The 25,562-nt window shown below is 42.6% G+C and overlaps 3 protein-coding genes across 5 annotated transcripts in view; 2 read left to right on the top strand and 1 right to left on the bottom strand.

Annotated features, from left to right (window-relative positions):
- MYO19 (myosin XIX) overlaps positions 1 to 3,426 on the bottom strand; it is a 30,065-nt gene extending 26,639 nt beyond the window's left edge. Inside the window, exons 1-2 of the mRNA XM_080826413.1 lie at positions 3,384 to 3,426; positions 325 to 463 (exon numbers count right to left, since the gene is read on the bottom strand). Coding sequence (XP_080682539.1) covers positions 325 to 463; positions 3,384 to 3,395 — 151 coding nt within the window. The 5' untranslated portion in view covers positions 3,396 to 3,426. The remainder of the gene's footprint in view (positions 1 to 324; positions 464 to 3,383) is intronic.
- Positions 3,427 to 6,741: 3,315 nt separating this feature from the next.
- PIGW (phosphatidylinositol glycan anchor biosynthesis class W) lies at positions 6,742 to 9,827 on the top strand. The gene is made up of 2 exons (XM_080826419.1): positions 6,742 to 6,874; positions 7,990 to 9,827. The coding sequence occupies exon 2, from the start codon at positions 8,002 to 8,004 to the stop codon at positions 9,508 to 9,510; it is 1,509 nt and encodes a 502-aa protein (XP_080682545.1). The 5' UTR covers positions 6,742 to 6,874; positions 7,990 to 8,001; the 3' UTR covers positions 9,511 to 9,827.
- A 5,223-nt stretch (positions 9,828 to 15,050) lies between these two features.
- GGNBP2 (gametogenetin binding protein 2) overlaps positions 15,051 to 25,562 on the top strand; it is a 34,011-nt gene continuing 23,499 nt past the window's right edge. The window contains exons 1-4 of one of the 3 annotated variants that reach the window (XM_080827555.1): positions 15,051 to 15,234; positions 16,401 to 16,596; positions 23,330 to 23,410; positions 24,901 to 25,154. In XM_080827555.1, coding sequence (XP_080683681.1) covers positions 16,504 to 16,596; positions 23,330 to 23,410; positions 24,901 to 25,154 — 428 coding nt within the window. In that variant the 5' untranslated portion in view covers positions 15,051 to 15,234; positions 16,401 to 16,503. Of the gene's footprint in view, positions 15,235 to 15,496; positions 15,891 to 16,400; positions 16,597 to 23,329; positions 23,411 to 24,900; positions 25,155 to 25,562 lie in introns of those variants that run through there. The other 2 variants (XM_080827557.1, XM_080827556.1) reach the window with 2 other exon arrangements.

Here is a 25,562-nt window from a genome sequence, read left to right as displayed (position 1 = left end):
TTAAGATGAGCCCCAAATCTGGAGCAAAGTCTGCCCTGGGGAGTCTGTGTGCAGCTGCCAGGCAAAGGTCTGGAGCAGCCTATCTGGCTCGAGGTCCTGCCTGCCTTGGTTTGGCCAGGGAAAGCTGTGTGGACTACCCACATCATCTCCATGCTATTGGAGATGGCACCTTTTTAAAGATTTTATCTTTAAGTAATCTCTACACCCAACACGAGGCTCAAACCCACAGGCCCAAGATCAAGAGCTGCACGCTCCACCAACTGAGCCAGGCAGGCACCAAGGGCTGTTTGGAGACAGCGTTGTCGAGGAGAGGGAGGCCCGTACCTGTCTCCAGTGTCACAGGATTCACCTTGGTGAGGTCATCTAGCTGGTGCAGCGGGGCTTCCCCGCTCAGGAACTCCTGCAGGTCTTCTCTGAGGGACTCCCCACCTTGGGCACCAGAGCCTGAACTGTGACCATTAACCTGAGAAGCCATGAGAAGAGGGCCATGAAAGCTGGGACTGAGACAAGCTGGCAGTAATAGAGGGGTGAGGGCCTGAAGAAAGAGAACAGGCTTCTACTACCATAATCTGGTTAGTTCAAAATTTCAGTTCTGCCACATACTAAGACTGTGAGCCTGGGTAAGTTACTTAACTTCTCTGAGCCACAGCTTCTTTATTTGTAAATAAAGGAAAATAAAACCAGTTTGCAGGGCTACTGGACAGAAAAATAAAGAGACACCCAAAGCACTTAGTGCCTGGCACACAGTGTGTACTCAGTAAATGAAAAAATGCTATCCCCTCTCCTCTGAATGAGTGCCAGCTTCCAGGCTGGCCAGCCACCAGCCTTACTGGGCCTGGTAGGGGTGAGGACCAAGGTGGGGGACTGCTATAGGGGATCACAAACCACTCCTCCCCCAGGAAAGAACCATGGTTTGGGTGTTTTCTGAAAAAGAACATTTAGCATGTGATGAAAAACCAGCTGTGAGGTAGCCTCATGCCTTCATCACCTGGCTCTCTGGGCTTAAATTTAGCCTGGGTTTTTAGTTAGCTTCCTCTGCCCTGGGTCCACTTGATAGGGAGCCTGACTTGGAAGCTGGATGAGGTTAAGAATAGGCACCAAGGGGAAAAGGCTGTTTCTCTTTCGCCCTTTCTGATCATTGATGCCAACACTTTCCACATGTTTCTACTTTCCGTATTTCTCATTTTTCCTCTTATCTCTCTGGAGACTGCAGGGAAGATGGGGTGGGGAATAGAAAACAGTAGTACCTGGCTGAAATCTGCTTTTGGAGAAGGGAGTCCATAATACGACTGTGTAGGTTTCAATGAGATTAGTGAACCTATAAAGTTCAAAGTTCCCAAGGTGGAAAGTGTCACTTGAGAGGCCCAGCAACAAGTTTCTTTCCAAAGATATTGCCTGTTCTCTGAATGTAGGCCCACCATAATTCACAAGGCAGGCTCTTGGCCTCCAGGATAAATGCTGAGGTCAGACCATGGCTGGAACCATGCAAATCACTCTACTCTGGGGATGGAGGGGGTGGAAATCACAAGCCAAGCCATATTTTAAGATCAGCTCTGATCCACCTAGTTAGGTAGCTGAGTATAATAGTCAAGAGCCTAAACCTTAAAGCTAGATTTTCTGGATTTGAATTCTGATTCTACCACTTACTAGTTGCATAATGTTATGTAAATTACTTAAACTCTCTGTGCTTCAGTTTTTCTCATCTATAAAATGGGAATGCTGATAGCACCTACGTCAGACCCTAATAAGCACATCAAGTATTTAGAGAAGGTACCTGGTATATGCACCCAAAGTTAGCTATTATTATTCTTTTAAAAACAGCTCTTCTTCAATTAGGCAATGATATATCAAGGCCTGAAAAGCACACACCTCTTTAGCCCACAATTCTTTTAGAAAATGATGCTATGTAAAGGCCATAGGAATATTCAGTATATACTGAGCTATCTATAATGGTAAAAAAATTGAAAACAACCCACATGTCCTAATGGTGGACATTTATAGTATATCCTTACAAAGGAATAAAGCAGGTTACAAAAAAGTATGATAGCTTCAAACATTTTAAAAATATATACTTAGGGGAAAAAAGGATATTTTCTAAAATGTTATCTCTGGGTAGTATACTTACAGGTAATTTTAATGTTCTTGTTGCTTATATTTTCCACATTGCTTATGGTGAATGAGACCTTAAATAAGTCACATAACCTCTCTGACCTTTATCTCCAAAATGGGGATATAGTAGCTCTGTACACGTAACACTGTAACTTACCTGAGGACTAAACAAAATTATTCATGTAAAATGCTTAGACTAGTACCTACTACTTAGGTGGGGCTCAACACAGAGCAGCTGCCAGTATGGTTATGATGAACATTACTGCTTTTTTAATAAGAAAAAAAAAAAAGTTAAACACAAAAAAAGCCCAGAGCAGACAATTGTCTTGCCAGCTTCTCCCTAGTCTCAAGCTCATTTCATAAGACAAAAGTCTGGAAGATGATCAAGCAGCAGTGTCTACCAGGGCTCCCTTGAGGCTGGCTGGCTTTCCACCTGGTCATCCTAGTCTCAGGCACTTACCTGCCTAGTATTCCACCAGACTCTGAGCTCCTGGAGAGCAGGTATCACCTTAAACATCTGCCTCAGCCCAGTGCCTGGCCACATTTTGTAAATAAAAATGCAGCAAATATCTATCTACTGGCATTCTCTTTGGAGCATGAGCTGCATGAAAAGGATGATACGGATAGGATATGGGTGATTTGGACTTCTGAAGGCCTGGGGCCACAGTAGAATTTTTAGAGAGGCAGAGGCCTGGAGTAAGGGCCACAATAGGAACCCCTCACCATGCGCTTCATGATCCATTCATCAGACTCCTATATTTCCATGCACGTATCTTCACCCACATTTTGCACTGACACCTCTGCTTGGACTGCTTACTTCCCTTCTCCACCTAGCTAATTCCTACATATTCTTTAAGGTTCAGCTTCAAAGAATACCTCCTCTTGGAAGCCTCAGGCATTCACTGTACCTCAACAGTTCAGGCTGGCAGGGACATCTCTCAGGACTCCCTCCCTGGTTCAGGGTTGTGAAGTCACCAAAGTACTCTAAGGAGTCCCCTCCCCATCCCATCTTACCCGTCCCATCTTACTCATTCCAGGAAAAAGGACTAAAGACCACAATAAGGGAGATTCAAATTAGGTATCAGGAAAAACCTCTCAATGACAGGTGAAAGGCACCAGAGTGACTATGTGAAGAGTGAGAAGAAAGACCTTTGAGGGATCTTTCCCTTCCTTCCAGGTTAGGGCAAGTAGAATCGTCATTCAGCCACCTAACTGACAGATGGGAAGTGCCTTAGATGATTCAGGGCCTAGGTTACCTAAGGGTGAGGTTTTACCTGCTGGAACATCCTGCCTCAGTGTGGTCAGCCAGGGTTCTGGGTCACAGGCATGAGGAGTGCTATCCACCTGGTCATGGAGGCACAAGTTGGAACATAGGTCCAGCAAAAGGCTCAGTTCTGGAGCAATCTGAGATGAGTCACCTCAGAGCCTACGACATGAGAGAGAAGACAAGGGCCAAACACGAGTGAGGGTTTCGTCAGGGTGACTCACTCATGCTCCTCCCGCCAAGCAAGGGGAATCAAAACAAGAGTCAAGGCAAGCCTGGGCAGAGAGGGAAAGTCTGTCCTATCCACTGACAATTAGGGAACAGGGGAAACTTTTATGAGAGCCTCCAGGAGCTCCCCAGGCTCTTCAGGGCCAGTTTTACTACAGAGGTTTGGGATGGGGCTGCATATGTTCTGAATCAATGTGCTATGGAGGATAGAGATACTGGGAGACAGAGGAGTCTCATGCCCTACCCTCTCTAAGTAAACAGAAAGATCCTATTTTTGTATAGCGAGTAAAACTGATAGACCAGGATGGCTGGAGTCAATTCTTGACACTCTAGGAAAGCAGTTGTGTGGGAGCAAAATCACAGCTCATTCACAGGAAAGCCACTGATCTCCTTCCCGGCCCACCTTCATCCTTCATCTTGAAAATGGAGGTAGTAAAATCTACCTCACAAGGAGTAGTTGTGAAGGTAAATGATGTCATGGAGTATAAATCTGAATATTCAGTCAGATGGGGAATATTGTTATTACTAGTAAGGACTACGGAGGATGGATAATCCATTTGGGGACACTAACCAGGTAGAACAGTCCAGTGTCAACTTTAAAAATGCAAAGATTTCAGAGGAGGAAAATCTGAGAAGGGGGTGTTGTGAGGCTATACCAAGGCCAATCTCTGAAAAACTGTTAAGAGACCCTAAGACTTAGGATTTCCCAGGCATTACACCTCCCTGGCAAGGAGGGATGAGGATGAGGGGTGTCTGTAATGGACTGACCCTGGCAGAGACTTGTTTGAGGCTCTGAATATATCTAGCATGTGAAAGACTTCAGGGATAGGGACTTCATACAAACTGGAAAAAGGACAGAGAAGAGCATCAGGAATGTGTTGGGCATATTCACCTTGGACATTGACCATATGGGGACATGACCATATAAGGGACAGCCATGGAGAGGGCAACCAGAGAGTCAAGCAGAACAAAGCTCCCTCAATTTGAAGCTCATTTTAAAAGAAAGGATTAGGGGGAGCATAATAGGTTGTGGAGTTAGAAATCAAAGCCCACAACTCCTCCAAGACAGATCACAAGAGCTCTCTAAGCCTTATTCCGTTTATTCGTTTGCAAAAAGGAATACTAATACCTACACCTCAGAATACTGAGGTAAAGATCAATTGGGCTAGTACCTCAGAGAACGCTTTGCAAATGTTGGCTATTATGAGGCAGCCTCCGTTCCCAGCCAGAGTCAAGTCAGATTAGAGCGGTTTTCTCCAGTTCTCCCAGCTCTTGCACCCCCCCAGCTTGGCGGTTACCAGCCAGGAATTTCTGGAAAGGGTGTGACCACTGTGGGCAGAAAGGAGATGGTAACATGCAGATGAAACACTGAGTCAGGGCAAGAGGCAACCTGATCACTAGCTCCTCCTCCTCCTCCTCCCCAGCCTCAGGTTCGTCCTCCGCTTGGAGGACAGTGGGAGGGCAAGCGAGAAGAGCTGGGTAAGGGTCCCGGGAACCTAGCTGGACCCGCCCCCGGGTTCCCAGCGGGAACCAGGACTCCCTCTGACTCCCTCTTTGGACGAGGTGCCCGCTGGGACTAGGGCTGGGATGCCGGTCCGGAAGCACCTGGTACGGGGAGAGTGTGTCCTTCCCAGGAAGGTGGATGTGACCCCAGCCAAGGGCGCGGCTGCCCTGACGCTTATCCGGGCCAGCAGCCCCTTCCCCGGTCCCTATGAGTGAGAAAACAAGGGCAGGAGACGGGACTCAGCCTCCCAGCTGAAACCTTTTCCCGACCCCGGACCGCCGCCTGCCTGCAAGGTGGAGAGGTGGAATGGGGACCCTGAAAGGTTCTTTTTCTAGGCAAGGGCCAAGAGCTGGGCTACCCCCTGCTGAGATATGAGACAGAAAGGAAATGAGAAAGGGCAAGCAAAGGCGCTTTGGAAAAAGGAGAGGAAAATGCCCCCCGTTCCTCAGCGTTCCGAGGGCAAACCGGCCTCCTCGCCCTTTCGGGCTCGCGAAGTGACACTCACCAGTCCCACGGCCCGAGCCGCCGAGTGCGCGGCCCTCGCCAGGCGCGACTGGAAAGGCAGGCTGGGAGAGACGGCGGGAAGAGCCCCGGGAGGGGAGGGAAGAGGAGAGGGCGGGAGCGAGCCGGGGAGGAGAGGAAGCCGGGACCGCCAGAGCGCACCGGCCGGCTGCCGCTCCGGCCCAGTGGCCGGGAGCCAGCCGGCTCCTCCCCCGGGGCGGGGCGCGCACTGGGCTCCGGGCGCACGTGGCCCGCTCTGGATGCCCGGGTCGGAATTAGGGGCTGCAGCTGGGGCAAAGTAGTTCGAGAACCTGGGGTAAGATGGGGTTGAGATGTTGGCCTCCCGTATTCCCGTGGGAGAGGCGCGGGAGGCAGGGCCTCCAGGGTCTCACAGGGCCTGGGGTCCTTCGGTAGAGGACGCCATGGTCGAACACTGAGCCGGGCCCCCTGACCCCACCACTCTGAGAGACTCGTCGTGAGGTTCGAGGGGCGGCGGTGAAGCGCGTGACACGCCTGCTCCGGGCTCCTCTGACAGACCTGGGTGCGGCAAGCCCACCACAGGCAAGAACTGGCGCGCGGAGCCTAAGCGTTTGGGAAACGGGCTCGGGTCCTGGCAGGGGCGCGCGCGTGCGCGGAACCCGCCGGCCGGAAGCGCAGGCTGCCCCACGTCGGCCGGAAGCGCGGCTCGGGAGGCGGAAGCGGGTTGCTCCTGCAAGGCTCTGCGGCTGCGGTGGGAGTCGTGCAGCCCGGCCCAAGTAGACAGCCGGCCGCCGGGGCGCCGGAACTTCGAAGGCACGTGAGGCGTAAGGGCCGGCGCGGCCGTGGCGCGTGTCCGTCAGGAAAAAGACTCCTTTATTTCTAAAAGCCAGACGATTTAGATCGGTTTGTTATCCTGTGAAATTATTGCTGGCTCAGACAGGCCGTCAGGCACGCATGCATCCATTTGTTCTACATGGTTCTGGTTTAGTCAACAAACGTGTTCTGTGTGCCCCTTTAAAGACTTTGAAATATGAGAGAGGTGTTTTACAGCTCTTTGAAACCACGAATACTAGCGTGGGCTCAACATCCAGGCCTTTCCTGGACGTTCGCCCCCTTCCCGAGGATTAGCATCCACTCTACCCATCTCCACCCTAACCTGAAAGCATGACTGCGAATGAGGTGGGGAGCAGCCCGGGGCTCAGGATGTCATTGGAGGACTAGTATTTTGTACTGGAGGCAGTGGGTTCAGAGAGGCTGTTCACACAAACCAAGGTCTCCAACTCCGGTGTGTAAGTATCTTCTTTCTCCCTGTCCTCTTCTGATTTGACTTGAAGTCATTAGTTTTGTTTGCATTACAGAATTTTAATAGCATATTATATGTTTGTGATAGAAATTCGTTTCTGACTGATTCCATTTTCAGGATTTATATCCCAAAGTAACTTTCTTTGTGAGTCATCCTTATATAGAGAATAGCTACAGTTCATTAACCAGTAATTTCATACTATTGGCATGACATTCTTATCCTTTTTAAAGATTTTATTTATTTTGAAGATTTTATTTATTTGACAGACAGAGATCACAAGTAGGCAGAGAGGCAGGCAGAGAGAGGAGGAAGCAGGCTGGATGCAAGGCTCAATCCCAGGACCCTGGGATCATGACCTAAGCCAAAGGAAGGCAGAGGCTTTAACCCACTGAGCCACCCAGGCACCCCAAGATTTTATTTATTTACCTAAGAGAGAGTGAGATCAAGAGAGAGCACAGAGGGAGAAGCAGACTCCCTGCTGAGCAGAGAGCCCAAGGCAGATGCTTAACCAACTAAGCTACCCAGGGGCCCCTCCTTTTTTTTTTCTTTTTTTAAAGATTTATTTTTTTACTTGAGAGAGTGAGAGAGAATTTCAAACAGACTCTGGGTTGAGCGCAGAGCCAGTGGTGGGGCTCAATCTCAGGAGGACATGAATTGAAACCAAGAGTCGGATGCGTAACCGAATGTGCCACCGAGGTGCCCTGACATTCTTATCCTGAGGTGTTAGGCTTCTTCCCACAATCCTTGGAAGGGGAGTCACAAATTCTAGTTCCTGCCCTGATTTGAAATCATTAGGCCTAAAGTTCTGCTCTGAAATCTAGGAATAAAAGTAAAATCGGGCCCCTGGGTGGGGCAGGCGGTTAAGCACCGGACTCTTGGTTTCAGCTCAGGTCATGATCTCAGGATCTTGAAGTCGAGCCTCCTGTCGGGCTCTGAGCTTAGTGAGGAGTGTGCTTAAGTTTCTCTCCCTCTGCTCCTACCTGCACACACATACGTGCTAATAAATCTTTAAAAGGAGTAAAATCAAGTCCTGTACATATATATGCCTATTCCAGAAGAACATTGCTTTTCCAGTGCATCCCTTTGCTCTTATTTTCACAGGAAGAAGAAAAAATGTCTCAAAAGCAGATGAAGGAAGCTTTTGTCAGTAACCACAATGGAACCAGTGTGCTGGAAGTCACCCAGGGCCTATGCTTACCTCCATTCTGTATCCTGTGCAGAGGACTCCTGATCATTCTCTCACAGCACTTGTGTTCTTCACATACCTGGAGAACTAGATTCTTCACTGACTTTGTTTTCCTAATAGCTCCCCTGGTGGCCACTTTGACCATTTTGTCTTCATTTGTCCTCTTTGAGCACCTTGCTGTAATTATCCTTGGGGCAGGGCTATTCTATCAAATATACTGCAGAAGAACTTGCTGTGCCAGATTGCCTGTCCAGAAAATACTTGAAAAATTCTTGAAAATTGGTTTAGAAGCAGAATACGTTCCAGCCATCTCTTGTTTCCGTGTAATTAACAGTGCATTTACTGCTATTGCCATTTTGGCTGTGGACTTCCCACTTTTTCCCAGAAGATTTGCCAAAACTGAGCTCTATGGGACAGGAGCAATGGATTTTGGAGTAGGAGGTTTTATTTTTGGGGCTGCAATGGTTTGTCCAGAGGTTAGGAGAAAATACACTGACAGGTCCAGATTTTATTATCTGACAAAATCATTGTACTCTGTTTGGCCGCTAGTCTTCCTAGGAGTAGGACGATTAGTTATTATAAAATCCATAGGCTACCAGGAACATTTAACTGAGTATGGAGTTCACTGGAACTTTTTTTTTACCTTAATAGTTGTGAAACTGTTAACATCACTGCTTTTAATTATTTTTCCTCTAAATAAATCCTGGATTGTGGCCATTAGCATTATTGTGTTATACCAGCTAGCCCTTGACTTTACCCCACTGAAAAGGTTAATTTTGTATGGCACTGATGGTAGTGGCACAAGGATTGGTTTATTAAATGCCAACCGAGAAGGAATAATCTCTACCTTGGGGTATGTGGCAATTCATATGGCTGGTGTGCAAACAGGGTCATATATGCTTAAAAAAAGATCACATGTCAAAGATTGGGTAAAAGGAACATACCGCATTCTGCTGACAGCTATTAGCCTCTTCATATCTCTTTACATAGTTCAGGTAAATGTAGAAGTAGTATCTCGGAGAATGGCCAATTTAGCTTTTTGTATTTGGATAATTGCTTCTAGCCTGATACTTCTTAGTAGTTTATTACTGTGTGATATAATTTTGAGTTTTGCCAAATTTCTAATTAAAGGGGCTATAGTACCATGTTCTTGGAAACCAATCCAGTTATCTGCCACAAATAAAAAGCATTCAGAATCTCTAGTCTCTGCAGCTGAAAGAAAGGAACCCAGTCTTTGTTTAATCACAGCTATGAACAGAAACCAGTTAATTTTTTTCTTGCTGTCAAATATAACTACTGGTTTGATCAACCTGTTAGTAGATACATTACACAGCAGTACCTTGTGGGCCTTAATTGTGCTCAATCTCTATATGTTTACCAACTGTTTAATTATATATGTGTTACACTTGCAAGATAAGACTATAAAATTTTGGTGACCAGTATGGGTACAAAGTACCTGTGTTACAAAAATATTACTTTAATGAGGGAGAATATTAAATGTGAAGAAAATGGGCTTTTGGCAACCCAGTGTTAAACATATTATAGAATTGGGTTTCAATCCTCCATAATAGTAGTGATTCTTACTGTTATAGTGTATCTTAACACCACATGATTTTTAAAAAACTGTAGTCGTGACACTGAAAGATTAGAGGGTGGTGGGGAGATTTACTCTCCATCTTAGATCACAAACCATTCTGTATTTTTTTATTGTATGACTTCTAAAATAAAATTTACATTAAAACATCTCAGCGTGATCACGAAATTGTCAACCTCTTAATTTTTTTTTTTAAGATTTTATTTATTAGAGCACAAGCAGGGGGAACAGCAAGCAGAAGGAGAGTGAGAAGCAGGCCTCCTGCTGAGCAGAAAGCCTGAGGCAGGGCTTGATCCCAAACCCTGGGATAATGACCTAAATCAAAGGCGGACACTCAACCAACTGAGCCACCCAGACACCCCTGTCAACACTTATTTACTGCTCAATTTTAACCTTTTAAAAAAGCCTAAGGATAAAAAAGCAGGTGTTGATATATCATCAAATACCTATTATAAAGTCAGAAAGCAAATGCTCCAAAGAATGGACTGAATTGTACGATGTAGTTTACATGCCTAGTAATTTTAAGACAATAGTTCTACTTTGAGACTAATAATTTTTTTAGCCAACTCTGCTACGAATAAGCAGGTTTCCTGATACCTTGGAGCTCGTAATCCAGTGGGGAAACAGACACTGAACAACCATTATAAACTGTGTTAAGTCATTAAGTACGGGTTATCAAGAGTGTCAAACCAAGACCTGATCTAGTAGAGTCAAAGTTTTCCCCTCAGATGATTATATTTTTATAGGTTTTATTTTTAAGTAATCTCTACTGCAACATGGGGGCTTGAACTCAACCTGAAATCAAGAGTCATGCTCTGCAGACTGAGTCAGCCAGCTGCCACCTCTTTTTTTTTTTCTTTTAAGGTAGGCTCCACACCCAGCACAGGTCAGGGGGAGGGAGGCGCAACATGGGGCTCAAACTCACAGACTTTCAGATCAAGACCTGAGCTGAGATCGAGAGTCTAATAAGCCTCAACTGACTGAGCCACCCAGATACACAAACCCATAGATGGTTTTTGTTTTTTTTAGCTAGAGCTGATGGATAGGATAAGGAGTTAAAATGTGGTAAGAGAAGGGGTAAACAGCATTCTAGGTAGAATGAATTCTTCAGCAAAGGTCCTGAGTTGAGAGGGAAAATTGCACATCTTGGAACTCAAGGCTGGAGCTCAGAAAAAGGTAGAGGGTGGGTAATAAGCTAGAGGGCAGGCAGGAACCATATCAGACATACCTCATTTAACCTACTATGTTAAAGAGAACCAGTGAGAAAGTCAAGTACTAGGCTGCTTTAATGCAATGATGGCTATATTAACATTTAATATCCTACGGGGAATTTGAGTCATTTAAAAGTTCTAAGCAGACCTTCGAACCAGCTGTTCAAAATCTAAGATTTAAAAACCACAAAATCTTTAGTTTCCAATGAAAATGTTCCCTGTATATTGTTAAAGTGGGCAAAAAAGAGGGGTACCGGGGTGGCTCAGTTGGTTAAGGGTCCTACTCTTGATTTTGGCTCAGATCTCGGTATCAGGGTTGTGAGTTTGGGATGGCGTTGGGCTCCATGCTGGGCACGGTGCCTACTTAAAAAATAAAAAATAAATTTAAAAAGTGGGCAAAAAACCCCTAAAATCTGCCTTTCTGTTGTGTTCTATTTTCAAGAAAAAATCTGATCTTTGCAGAAATAGTGAAGGGTCAGAATGCTCAAGTTAATTTTATACTTGGTAAGGAATCTGGATTATTTGTATAGTGTAGGTAGCGCCGCCTCTAACATTAAGTTTTGGATTTGTGGTTTTAATCAGTTGCCTCTAAATTAGTTAAACATTTGTTTTATTCCCGAACTTGTTAAATACAGTCATGTTATTACACTAATTAGCTTACTTCAATTTGTTACACTGATGATGGCTAATTTAGTATTTATGTGGCATTTTTGCCAACTATAATCAATATTTGGAGTCAATCTATTATTGAAAGGAATTTTCTCTCTAAAGAAATCAGTATGTTGAGCAGTTATACAGCTATAAAAACAAAAATCAGATTCTATTCTTTTTTTTAAGATTTTATTTATTTATTTATTTGACAGAGATCACAAGTAGGCAGAGAGGCAGGCAGAGAGAGAGAGAGAGAGAGAGAAGCAGGCTCCCCGCGGAGCAGAGAGCCGGATACGGGACTCGATCCCAGGACCTGAGCTAAAGGTGGAGGCTCTAACCCACTGAGCTACCCAGGTGCCCCAGATTCTATTTTCAATTAAAAAGATTTTTGAAATTTAACCAGTAAGATTATAGCCTATCAATTAAGCATGACTAGGAAAGGTGATTGGTTCTCTTGCTATGTCAGAGTGATTAATACCCCATGACCTATCTGTTTAAAGCATACAGAGGAGGGCTGAGGAGACTAAACATACTGTTCTCTCATTTAAAAAAAGTAATTTAAATTATTTGATGACTGGATGAATATGTTGTCTAAATGGCCTGCTGCTTTTCGGTAACTGCTCCTTCATCTTTCCTATATCTTAAATCTCTCTCAATAAGTTTATGTCTCACAATTACGGATACTGAATCATAAAGGAACAAAGTGTACTCTCTGTTTTTTTCTACCTCCAATTATTAAAGTCATGGAAGAGAAAGCTAATGAAACAGCATTCATAAAAACAGAAGAATTAGTTAAAAAATTCCGACTTGGTTCTAGTTTACAGAAAAGATCATTCGACATAGATTACTGAGCTCCAATGTACCAGGTATAGGTGCTAGGGAAATAGAAAATAAGACAAAGTCCCTGCCTTCAAGGGGCTTACATTTTAACTTGCAGACATTATTTTCCCTTAAAAGATTTTATTTTCCTTTTAAAGATTTTATTTATTTATTTGACAAAGAGAGAGAAAGAACAGCAGGGAGAGGGAGAAGCAGACTCCCCACTGAGCAGGGAGCCTGACAGGGGACTCGATCCCAAGACCCTGAGACCACGACCCAAGCTGAAGGTAGACACCCAACTGACTGAGCTACCCAGGTGCTCCCTTTGAAAAACTTTAAGTGGGGAAAGTATGTCTCTATTTTTAACAGACAACAAAACTTCCCACTGTCAGCTCATGGGAAAGAAAACCAAATTCACAGATTCTGAGATTTGGACAACCATGGTAATTTAAGTAACATTCTGCTATTGATTTTACTACCACCAAAACAACATGATTATCATAGTGAACACAACAAAAGGTATTCTAATTGGCTAATTTCTTTCTCAATTATCAATTTTTTAGAACAGATTTTAAGCCATCTCTACACCCAAAGTGGGGCTCGGATTCATAATCCTGAGATCAAGAGTCACATGATCCACTGACTGAGCCAGCCAGGTACCCCTCAACTACCAGTTTTTGAGGACAGGTAAGGGAAGGGGATAAAGAAGGAAGAATATAATTTGGTCTATGACTTTATCCTACTCATGACCTTCAGGAAGTGACTCATTCCCATGACTTTAACTTTACAATAACTGGAGCTATCTACCAATATGTATCAATAGCTTGTGTTTAGAAGAGGACATTTTATTTTTATTGAGTATTGTTGTCCAATATGATATATAAATCATATAAAATCATATTTTGCTCCCTAGGAGTTTGTGTATAGTCTATGAATACAGGAAGTAACATAAGGCATAAATCGGTACTCATTTCTTTTAAACGTAGGTTGCTTGGAAAATAGTCCTATCTCTTTTATGCTTGAGTCTTGTGGCTGGCTCTCGTACACTGGGAATCTAATAAGAAAAAGAAAGGTATTTTGTTGACAATTTATTATCTTTCCATCACTCTAGGTGTTACTAGGTACCAGCAAAATATCCTTTGCTGTTGATTGTGTTCTCCTGGCCTTTCAAATCCTTCAACATTGCCTCTCACAATGCCTGTATCGAAATTTAAAAACAGGCAACAGCTGGCTTTTTTATGTAGTAATAACTTATTTTGTCGATTAGAGTTAAGCTCTCTAAAGGGAGATACTTAGTCATGAAATAATTCCTGCAGCAGTCTTGGTTTTAGAAGAAGCTAGACCAATAGTGAAGATGAGTACCTGCTCGAAAACTAAGAAGATAACATAGTTAAAACCTCTAAAAATTGTTTCCCAGTGAAATAATTTTCTAAGCATTTCTCCTCGAATATTTATCATATTTAGAGCACCCAGGCTATCACCTTACCTCCTTAGGAACTTACGTAGCGAATCACCCACCTTTCCAACCTTACAGTGAGTATTCACTGAGTACCTATGTGTTGTCCAAAGACACGAAGCAGCATGCTCAGTGGATTTAAAAGACAAATCCAGGGGTGCCTGGTAGGCTCAGTTGGTAGAGCATACAACTCTTCATCCCAGAGTTGTGAGTTTGAACCCCATGTGGGGTGTAGAGATTACTTAATAAAAGACAAATCCAAATCAGGGAAAGTAACCTCAGATGGAAAGAGACTGCTGTGGTACCATTATGTTTTTTAATCTGGGTTTTAATGCCTTTTCTAACTTAAGATTCAAATCCCCCAGGGAGAAAACTCTGTTCTTTGCTACTACCCAGTGCATACTCAATAACCAAAGTTATTTAAATTAGCACCTATATATTGAGCTTGTCATTTTCAATGTCCTTTACCAACCACAACCCAAAAGAAGTTTAAAAGATATAAAGGAGGTACATTAGTTTAGTATTTAAGAAAAGCACCTTTAGGTCTTAAAAGCCACAGTACTTTTTTTTCTTAGAGGAGTATTTTTACATAAAACACAAGATTCTTTCAAAAGCCCAAAGTTTGGTTATGTAGTCTAACCTGTCAGATGCTGCATGCTCGTCCTATATGCCTTTCCCGTGTTCTGCTCTCCAAACATGGCCAAAAGACACAAATAATAAATACTCGCGGGATAATCACACCTTTGGGACTGAACAATGGCTCTTCCAGTTTATTATGTCACCTAACCTAACAGTGACAACACAATGTCAGAAGTCAACATGGCTAAAGATGCACTGTGGGGTTTTTTGTTGTTGCGAGTCTAAGATTTCAGGTGATGACGAAAACACTTTTTACAGATCAGAATCACCACTCTAGCCTATTCTACCAGGAAATACAGATCTGTCATCAGGATTAGTTAGTTGTAAGAGCAGGAAATGGACTTATCCCTAAAATCATCAAGCTTTTCATAGGCAAAGTACTTCCCAACAACTGTTTTGGCTTTACAACAGGCCTCCCCAAACCCTCAAGGTAGGAAAGGAGTACGCGGTGGCACGCAGAGTGCAGATGAACTGCCTCTACAGCGGCTCTGCTGCTCAGGAAAGGGTCAGAGACAAGGGCCTCTGGCCCGTCCCAGTACTTTGCCCAGGGAAATCCGTGTCCCGAGTCCCTAAGTTAATATTAACCCGGCCCAAGAAGTTTCTCTGGGCAGTGCGTTGACCAGCCTCTCCTCACACAGTCTTCCATCCGCCTCTAGTGTAGCAACTACAACGCAAAAGCATCCGCACTCCGGTAGTTTCCCTCAGCGGGACCTTGACGCAATCGCAGGCAAGGAAGCAGTGATGCGGCAGGCTCCGGGTGAATCAGGGTGTTCAGGGAAAGCGGCGTCAAGTACGTGGAAACCAAGCCTGGAGTTTCTCGCTCATCCTCCAGACGCTCGTCTCCCCTTCCCTCACTCCCGCTTTCCGCTCCCACTGACCTGGAAAGCGCCTCAGCTCCTCCCCACTTACCGAAGTCCTCCCAGGGCCTCGACCCTCGGGTGGGCCCGGAGTCAGCTCGGCTCCGCACCCTTTCCGCCCTCAGGAGAGCGGTTCCCAGGCCCGCGCGGCAGAGGGACAGAGGTTCGGGCCTATTCACTCCTCCTGGCAGCCCTATTTCGGATTTATTTGGGTAGCTAGACTCAGAAGAGGGGGTCGATCACGCGTTCGAGATACCCAAGGGAACACCCCCACCCGTCCAGCAGGGTTTCGAAAGAGGCGACCCGGGAGCGGCTGTCTACAGTCTCGCGAGAGGAGGCGGGGCCCCGCCCGGAGTTCTCGGCCCCTCCCTGCCCCACCCTCCCCACGTCCCCCGCCCTCCCTCCCCCACTCCCCGTGGCGCGAGCGGCTGACTGAACCTGGAGAGGAAACGGCATTCGGAGCCGCGCTCCCGCCCAGGCCGGCCCTGACGCGGGCCTCGTCAGCCGGTAACGGGGAGCAGAGGTGGGGGTCAGGGAGGCGACCACGAAAACGGTGAAGGTCAGAACCGAGGAGCCTCCTTCAAGAAGGGTGAGGAAAGGGTCTGAGCCTCCCTCCACAGACTCCGCAGAGCTGAGGCGGGGTCGACCCCTCCCAGGGGCGGGGTCGCGCTGGGCAACTGCAGCCCTGGGGACTGACTGGGCGGGGCGCGCAAAGAAAGGGGAGTAAGGGGTCAGCTGGGGGTTGAGGGCTCCCCGGCGGCGGGAAACTGGAGGTGGGCAGTGGAGCTGAGGCTGTGGGTGGGGTCCTGGAGCTGGGACTCCGGTGACGGGCTGGGGAAGCCCCGGGTCCAGCGGGTCCCTTCCGCCTCTCCTTTGGACCCTGACTGGAGGCCGGCGGGGGTGGGGGCTGGGGAGGGCGAGCGGCGCGAGGGGGCGGGTCCCGGCGCTGCTCGGCGCTGATTGGCTGAGCGCGTGTGGAATCGGGTGATGGGAAACGCAGCCCGGCTCTCCCGTGCCCTACTGCTCCTCTCCCTCCCCCCCGTGGCGAATGTGCTGCGCGGCGGCGGGTGCTTACGCTCGCGGGGTTTGGCTGTTGCAGGCAGGAGCTGGGAGGAGGCGGCAGCGGCAGCGGCAGGAGCAGCAGCGGCGGCGGCGGCAGCTGGGAGGAGGTGGTGACGGTGGCAACGGCAGCGTCGGGGACGATGGCGCGACTGGTGGCAGTGTGCAGGGACGGGGAGGAGGAGTTCCCCTTCGAGAGGAGGCAGATTCCCCTCTACATAGACGACACCCTCACGGTGAGCGGGCCGGGCCGGGCCGGGCTCGCCGCTCCCCTGGCAGCTGTTTCCCCTCCTCCCCCTCCCTCAGGCCGAGCGCTGCGCACTGGAGAAAGAGTGTGTTGCAACTCCTAGGCGAGGCCTTCTCTCCGGCAGGCCCCACAAACTCGCCTTTGCAGTGTGTCGCACGGTAACCTCTGCGGGCCCCTGGCCCAGCGCTCCCTAAGCATTTCGAGCCCCTCTCGCCAGATTTTCCTTTCTTTTTGAACCCTCTTCCTTTCCCCCGTGTCTCAATGAGGCGCTGCTTTTGCCAAAGCACGCGCCTCGGAGTGGGGTTGAAGGATCTTGGGCGTTTAGGGCCTATCCTTTACAGAATCCACCTACCCTCGGGGAAGCTTAATTATCTGGAAATGTCGCAGCTGCACTGCTACCTGTGTATTTTTTCTCTCAATACTGTAGCTCACTACAGAAGCTTAATTACTTGGGGCGGAGTGACATGCTCTCGCACAGTAAAGATTCCGCTAAAATGATTTGGTTTCATTGTAAATAGTGTCATACTGCCTAGTACATTAAAACTCTCTGAAATGATTGTATTGGTAGGCCATGACTCTTCAAAATGGGTTTTCTTGGCAGTAGTTGTTTTTTAGTTTGCAGGTAACGTTTTCTTCTTTTTTTTTTATAATAAAGCGAAATTATTGAATGAAGAGCATTATAAAAAGCTGATTGCTCATCTCGAGTGTCAAAACCCACTTCTGGATAGTTTTCTTTTTTAGAGTTGATGGTAGTACAGCATTACTGACCCTCTGCCCTGTGTTGCTGTACTATTTCCTTTGAAAGGAAATGGCAGAAATTTGAATTGAATCTGAACAGGAAATGAGTGCAGTTGCTTGCCACTGTTTCTTAAGAAATGAAATGAACCTTTTCTGAATATCTTGAAATTTTCATTTTGATGATGCTGAAGCTTTGGATTATATGTTGCCTATTTTGATAGGTGTAACTCAGTCTCTTCATTATATCACCTTTGCCTTTTTGCTTTTCAGAGGTAGTTCTGTTTTGTTCTTGAATTTTTTTTTTTTGCAAATATCTATTGAAGTTTTTTCAAATTTTATATAAAATGCAAGTCATTGTAGAGCTGCCACTCTATGCCTTTCTGTTTGCCAGTCTCAATTAAGACTTGATTGAGCTGCAGTACTTTTAAAAGGATTAGAAGAGCCATTTGGTGACTTAATTTGTTAGAACTTTTTATGTGAAAGCATCTTTTTTTTCATGGAAAGAAAGTGCATTTTTTTCCCCATGGTAAAAATGATCTGGCCTGACATAAAGGTAAATAGAATTTGTGTTGATGCATTAGAAAGTGCTTGTATGCCTTGGTTATGATTTGTGTATTTTTTACATTAAAAGTATAATGGAGTTGTATTTTAAGTTAAAAAGAATAACTAGCACTTTGATCAAATTAAATGATGCATTTCTCCATTTGAAAACTCCTAATATGAGTTCATTTGTTACTTTCTTCTCTTCCTCTTCTTACACGCTTTTCTAGAGCACATAATTTGGTATCAACTTTCTATGATTATTGTTCCAGAATGCCTTTGAAGTTTAAAAAAATCCAATGGGTTTAGACATAAGATTACTTTTGAGTATATAATATCAAAGCATAGGGAACATCAAAATATATTTGCATATTTACAGCATTTTAAAAGACACTTAGTGACACTTTCTGACACTTCCTTATGGTCACATAACCACCTTTCCTGTGAGTGCAGCATTGACACATTCTGTCATATAGCACTTTAAAACAGTGGCTGTTTTTATACTCTGTTCTCTGTACAATGATACTGATTTCTAAAATTTTCCATGGAAAAAATGTAACCTTGCACTGTGATACATTATTGTACTTATTTCTCCAGAAAATTGGGATTGGACTGAACTTGGTGGTTGAGTTTTCTTTTTATAGACTTGTGACCAAGGCCAATAAAATCTAGGGTCATTTAATTTAAATATCTCAAAATAGCATTTTATTTAGGAAAAGGTGCAGTTTTTCTTTGGAAGGGTTTTTATCACTAGGAATGAGTGGGACTATTTATTGCTTTGTCTTGGAACTTGTGCATAGTCATTGAATGCTTAGTGAAATTTCTTGTCAAGAACGTCTTATATTTAGGGAAACAACTTTCTTTCAGAACTTTTTACTAACTACTACTCAGAAGAATGCAGAGCAAACACCTGTTGGGGAAGAGGGAGGGAAGATACCTGTAGCAGAAGTTTATGGTCTGCACTGGTCCACTAATAGTTTGATGGCAGTGTATCCCTGAAGTTAACATTTGGTCTGGTCTTTGTTCTTAGGGTCGGTAGGTAATGCGTTGAAAAAACGTGTGATCTTTATTTCATGTAGTCTTAAAATCTTGTTAGCACCTTCTTGTTAAGTCTGGTTACAGCTTTCACAGTTCAGTTATAAATGTTGTATCGTTTTAGTAACAGAAAGTTGAACCCTCTAGTCTTAATTCTACTGGTGATTTTAGGTTGGATTTGTAAAATGAAATTGAGAAGCTTGTATGGGAGGAAGTAGTCTCCTCTTTTATGTGGTATGTTAAATCCACGTTTAAGACTCATTTGGTAATTAAATGGGTTTGAATACTTGAGTACAGCTTATAATATAGGTGTATTTGAGAAAATCCAAAATAAGTGAGTTGGTGGAATATTTAGGAAAGTGGTATGCTGTGTGGCCCAAAATGCTTTCTGGTGTTACTGGAATTGTAAAATAGCAAATGGGCAGAATATGGATTTTATTTTAGAGATATTTTTGGAGAATTGCAATTTTTAAGTAGTATTTTTAAAAAATTGAGTTAAAATTTATACCCTTTTAAAAATAATCTTGAAAAATAATGATATAACAAAGAAAAAAATTATCCTTAATTCTACTTCCCAGCGAAATCTAAGGAGATAGCAGCATTTGTTGTAATTCTACTCATAGATACTTAGATGCAGAGTTGAGATGTATTGTCTACTGTAACAGTTTATATCTGGCTTTTTTTCACTAAATGTAATACTGAGAACATTTGTTCTTGTCATTCTTAAGTAGCTTTATTGGCCATGTAATAATTTGTTGTGTGACATCCATAATTTAATCATTTTTCCTTTGTGGATATGGGGGTGATTCTACTTTTGACTATGAATAATATTACAAGAATATAAATAATGCATAAGTCTATGCATTAAAAATTTTTTCTGCAGGCTTTGGAAGTACAGTTACTGGATCAAAGAAGAAGAGCCTTTTGTAAAGTTCTTGATACATAGTGTCACATTGCTATAATATTGCTTGGAAGCAGTTTACTCTCCTAATAATTCAAATGATCTAACTGGACTAGAGACTCTGATAATGGGTTTTAATGGAGACATTAAAAGATAGTAAATGGTAGCATATTCACTTGGGGATTAGGTGTTTAGCATTTTTAAATTTAGTACTTAATGTTTTCTTTTAACTCTTAAATATTTAATTGATTTTACCAAAGGTGATGTTACAAATAGCTGTGAGGATAAAGTAAAAAAGTAAAGCTACAGTGACAATGACTTTTAATAAATACAAATTTAATATTGTTTGTTAGAGATTGTGAGAATGTGCTAAAAACAGATTATTTGTGGTCAGGAGAAACCAGGACAGATATTTAAGAGTGAAAGTGGGTAATGGATTCAATAAACTTTATAAAGCAGTAATTGCAGGACAATGACTGGTTCTATTTTTGGCCAGCTAGGTAAAGGCATCCTCATCATGAAGCAGAACACTAATGATTCCTCTGTGAAACCACACCTGAAATACCTTTCATGACTGTCTTCCTTTAGGTAACCTAGAATCTGAAGATTAAGTCAAGGAAATGGTTTTAAAGAATGGGAAAAAATAGTGCTACTCTCCTCTTTGCCTTACCTTTTTCCTTTTTTCTTATTGTCCTCTCTCAGTGTTAAAGAGCATATAGTGATTGTCCAAAACACCAAGGTAAAAAGCCATTGTCCTCAGTGTTTGAAAGGCAAGAACAGAATAATTTAGTGTGAGTGCAGAGTTTGTAACCAGGGTGGTATAGAGTAAGTACAAGAGAAAATTTAGTATTATACAAGCCAGTGAAACCCAGGAAAGACACAGTAATAGACTTAATCTTGATCTTTATCTCTTCTGGTTAGGGGAAAATCAAATGATCTGAAATGAGGATTTAAAAAAAATTTTAACCCTGTCCTTTGTTGTACCTTTTAGAAATGATTCCTAAAGCAGGTATTATCCATTAAATTGTATGTATTTTAAACATCAGCCGATAGATCTCAATATGTTAGATTTGTTCTTTGATCTCTGCTTTAATTATTAAAACAATAAAACATATTTGATAAGAATAAAATTTCATTTATACAGACTCAGAATTTAAGATTTTACTTATGAACTAGACTGGAGAGACCTTGATTTGGTTAAATAAGAAGCATTCTTTGAATGTTCCTTAAATTGGTAGCTTTGATCTTAAAATAGTACAGGTAATTATCTTAATTTTTTTATGGTGGCAATTGGTATGTAGTAAAATGGTGTACATTTGTATCAAACAAGTGAGAATGCAAATCAAGGTGTTAGTTGCTTAAGTGGTAGATTTGGACTGACCTGCAGTGTTGTCTTGAGTTACATGGCGTTACGAATTTATCCTATACCTTTTTTCTGACTTGACAGTTCAGTTTCTTTGTATTTTAAACCATGTAGTGCTGACAAAAAACATGGGTTAACTGTACAGTACTACTAACTACTTTTATGTTTTATACGTTTTCATGGAGCAGAATTTCTAATATTGGGATTATTAAGTTTTTAAAAATTTTGAGTAGATTCCGTTAAATATTAATGGATCATTAGATTTTTTTGCCCACTTATTTCTGTCATCCTCACTTGTTCATTTAGAAACACCTTGTTAAAGCAGACCAGTGACCAGTTTTGCTTAGTACTAGTGGTTATCATACGAAAGTGCTTAGAACAACACCCAGTGTATATGAAGTTACACTAAATGTCTTTATTATTACTACTGCCAGTCTTTGGAGATACTGATAAGACTGTAAGAGGGAGGACTGGAGAGAAGTCAATAAACCTGAAAATTGGTAGTTGATCCTTGAACCTATGAGATTTGGACATAATAGTCTATGTGTGTGGAAGAAGAAACTTCCAGAACAATAAAAGCTCTTGAGATGGAAGCAAGTCTCTGAATTTCGTATAATGAACATAGAATTGGAAGCAAGGAACACTAACTTTTCTCCTTAGTAATAAACAGTGTATGTGCATTGTAATAAATTTGGGAAAGGTAGGAACACATGAAGGAAAAAGTCTTATCTTTTCACTTTGTAGAGATAGACCACATCTAACACATCATGTATTTTCTTTTTCTGTAAGAAAGTACCCACATACAAACATTTGAATCATTTTGTAATGCAGTTTTTGGTTCTGTGAAATACAGTGGTGTCCTGGATTGTTGAGTTCTTGGTATCCCTTTGTCTCTACTTCACATATCCTGTATTCCCCCCATATCAGATCAAGAGAACATCTATCTATTGCTTATACTTTATTGTTCAGTCCTTCACGTATTGTTAGAACAACCATGTTTTAGGGCTGTCATTTCTAATGTGCAAGAAAAAGAATGGTCACGTCTATTAAGAAAGCAGATTTTTGTGGTGCTGGTTGTTGAAGAAGGAATCTTTTTAAGATCATGTTCAACTGGTTGGGGCATTTTTAGTGTTTTGTTTTTGCCTCAAATGTATCTCTTTATCATGACTTCACTCTTTGGGTATGTAGGAGTTTGTGGTCCTTGTCATCTGGAAATAGAAGTTGTCCTAGCACAGTATGTTTAATACCTTTAACAATGTTTTAGTTAAGATATAAATGTGTTACTTTATTTCATTGTTTTGAAAGGCATACTTTTTTTGCCTGTACATTTTACCATCTCTGAAACTGGGATGTTTCTTTTATATGGTGACATCTAACAGTTACAAAGTCTTTTTCCTAGTGGTGTGTGACTGTGGTACTTTCTAAAATGAGTGGTGTCACGGATCAGTGACATGTGCTAATTAGTGATTCTCCATTATCTGATATGCAGAAATATCCTTAAGCTTTATATCCCTCTTCCTCTGGTAGGGAATTTTGATAATTGAATAAATATCTCTGTATCCTTTTGTTCCTAATTAGAGCAAACATTTAGTATGTGCCAGATATTGTTCTGAGTATTTCCTATATGTTGTATGATCCGTATGTGTATGGCCATTTGCATTATAATAAAGAGGAATAACTGAAAGTATGTATATTTAATGTAAAATATGAGGCTATTTTACTTATTATTGGCCACTGCAACAAACACTTTTAAACGTAATTTAATCTTTACAACCTACTCTGTGAAAGATATTAAACATTATTACTTAATCTTATTTTACAAATGAGGAAGCTGAAAATCAAACAGGTTAAGTAAATTGCCCAGACTTATGACATACTTGTAAGTGGAGGAGCTGGGATTTGAACTCTTGTTTGTCTGACTTCAGTGTCCTTGCTTCTAATGACTGTACCATTCCTGGCTTTAGAAACTTGTGGGTGGTGGTGGTGGTGGTGATGATTGTCTTAGCTTCTTTTGACAGGGGGCAGGACTGGGATGTACTAATCCTGCTTTAGGGATCTATTTCTGTCCTCAGAGTGTATAAAATAGTTTGTAGCACATGTTCAAAGAAGATATAATAATTGATTTTCATTCTTTTGCATATTAAGATGGTGATGGAATTCCCTGACAATGTTTTAAATCTCGATGGGCATCAGAATAATGGTGCACAACTAAAGCAGTTTATTCAGGTAATATTTTTTAAAATTAATGTTTTAAATGGTGTGTGTGTGTGTTTTGAAGAGTCATTTCAAAATTTTAGCTTTAAGTATTATCATTTTATCTGGGGCTCTCTAGGTCTTAAGATTGCACTGAAATTGCTTTCTTTTAGTATTGCTACATATTTATGTACTGGTTAATATATTTATGTACTTGTTATATGAAAGAAATTTGGTGGTGTTGTGTTGTACGTGTCCCTGTGGCTTTAATTTCACCAAGCCATCTTTCCCTGTTTTTGAAAGATAGGGTATACAGCTTTTTCATTGAGAACTTGTTGGTTTTCTTCTGTAGTGGTGGTTTTGTTCAAGTAAAAAAAAAAAAAAAAATCCTGGTACTGTGAGCTTCATGATTTGTATTTAATTTTTAAACAGTATGATACCTTATAAAATCCTGTATGTAATCAAGATAATGGAAGGTAAATTGTTACTGTACTTCAAAATTCTATTTCTACCTTTGGAGAAAACTTTGAATGAAAGATTAGTGGTAAATATGAGGAAATTCTTAGGAGTATCTTACCCATCTTTTCTGGTAAAGCTAGAAATACTATTTGTAGTGTAACTGTAACTCTATCCAGATAGAAGTTATTTACTGGAGTTTTGCCCATTTCTCTACAGCTGTGGTTCTCAGTCATTTTTCTACCTTGTCATAACCAACAGATAACATTCATATGCACCACCCTGTTAGTTACTCACTGCAGGCTTCTACATAGGTATGATAGGCCTTGTTCTCTCCCACTAATCTGTAACACACCTGTCCATACCTCCAGGTTGAGAATTGCTGCTTTGCATGAGCACCATCCTAACTTGATTCTAGTAGCTAAACATAGTGTTCTTGTTAAAATTTGAGAGGAAGACATGGCAAAGCTGCATTCCATCTTTTTTCTTTGTTTGAAAATTTTTTTGAAAATTGTATTTGTTTGCAAGAGAGAGCAGAGATGGCGACAGATATAGCAGGAGAGAGCACAAGCAGGGAGGAAAGGGAGAAGCAAGCTCCCCGCTAAGCAGGGAACCCTCTGTGGGACTCAATCCCAGGACCCTGTGATCATGACCTGAGCTGAAGGCAGTTGCTTAACCAACTGAGCCACCCAGGCGCTCTAAAAATTTTTTTATGTCAAGTGAGTGTACTAAGCTTAATAGTCTCTGAACAAACTGAATTTCCAGAGGCAGGGCTTCTTTTTGTATGCTGAGGCATACAAAACTGCTTAGCCCTTAGTAACTGCTTAGCCCTGACACCCTAAGTGTAGTTTTTTAGACCTTAGATGCTAGAACAGAGGGCTTTGTGGAGCAAACTCAGTACAGCATGGGCAAGGCCGACTTGTTTTTCTGACTCAGTTTCAGATAGAGATGGCAAGCCCTGCCCATACTATACTCACTACACAAGGACAGGAACCAGAGTAGTAATGAAGAGAAATTTTATGTCTTTCTTAAGGACTGTTCTTCATTTTTCTTTTCCTCTTTCTCAGCGACATAGCATGCTTAAGCAGCAAGATCTAAGTATTGCCATGGTGGTGACATCACGTGAAGTATTGAGTGCACTTTCTCAGCTTGTCCCATGTGTTGGTTGTCGTCGCAGTGTGGAGCGCCTCTTTTCCCAGCTTGTAGAGTCTGGAAATCCTGCACTTGAACCCCTGACAGTAGGGCCCAAGGGAGTCCTATCTGTAACTCGAAGCTGCATGACTGATGCAAAGAAGCTTTATACCTTATTTTATGTACATGGGTAAGTATAATCAATAGGGGTCAGATGACTTTGTTTAAAAAAAAATTTTTTTTTAAAGATTTTATTTATTTATTTATTTAACAGAGAGAGAGGGAGGGAGAGGGAGGGATCACAAGTAGGCAGAGAGATAGGCAGAGAGAGAGGGCGAAGCAGGCTCCCTGCTGAGCAGAGCCTGATGTGGGGCTTGATCCCAGGACCACTGGGATCATGACCTGAGCTGAAAGCAGAGGCTTAACCCACTGAGCCACCCAGGCGCCCCGACTTTGTTAAAAATTTTTAAACTTTGTGACAGTTTTTTTTACTAAATTTTACTAAATTTGGTAGGGGCAAAGCTTGAGTCCAAAATCATTAATTTTTTTTTTTTAAGATTCTATTTATTTATTTATTTTTTAAAAAGATTTTATTTAT

This window comes from Martes martes (genome assembly GCF_963455335.1).
Source record: "Martes martes genome assembly, chromosome: 16".
Lineage (NCBI taxonomy): Eukaryota > Metazoa > Chordata > Mammalia > Carnivora > Mustelidae > Martes > Martes martes.
Note: the sequence above shows the minus strand (reverse complement) of the source record. Positions and strands in the feature narration are given on the sequence as shown.

Bases quoted from the DNA above. Each gene is read 5' to 3' on its own strand.
- PIGW (XM_080826419.1), top strand. From the start codon at position 8,002: ATGTCTCAAAAGCAGATGAAGGAAGCTTTTGTCAGTAACCACAATGGA.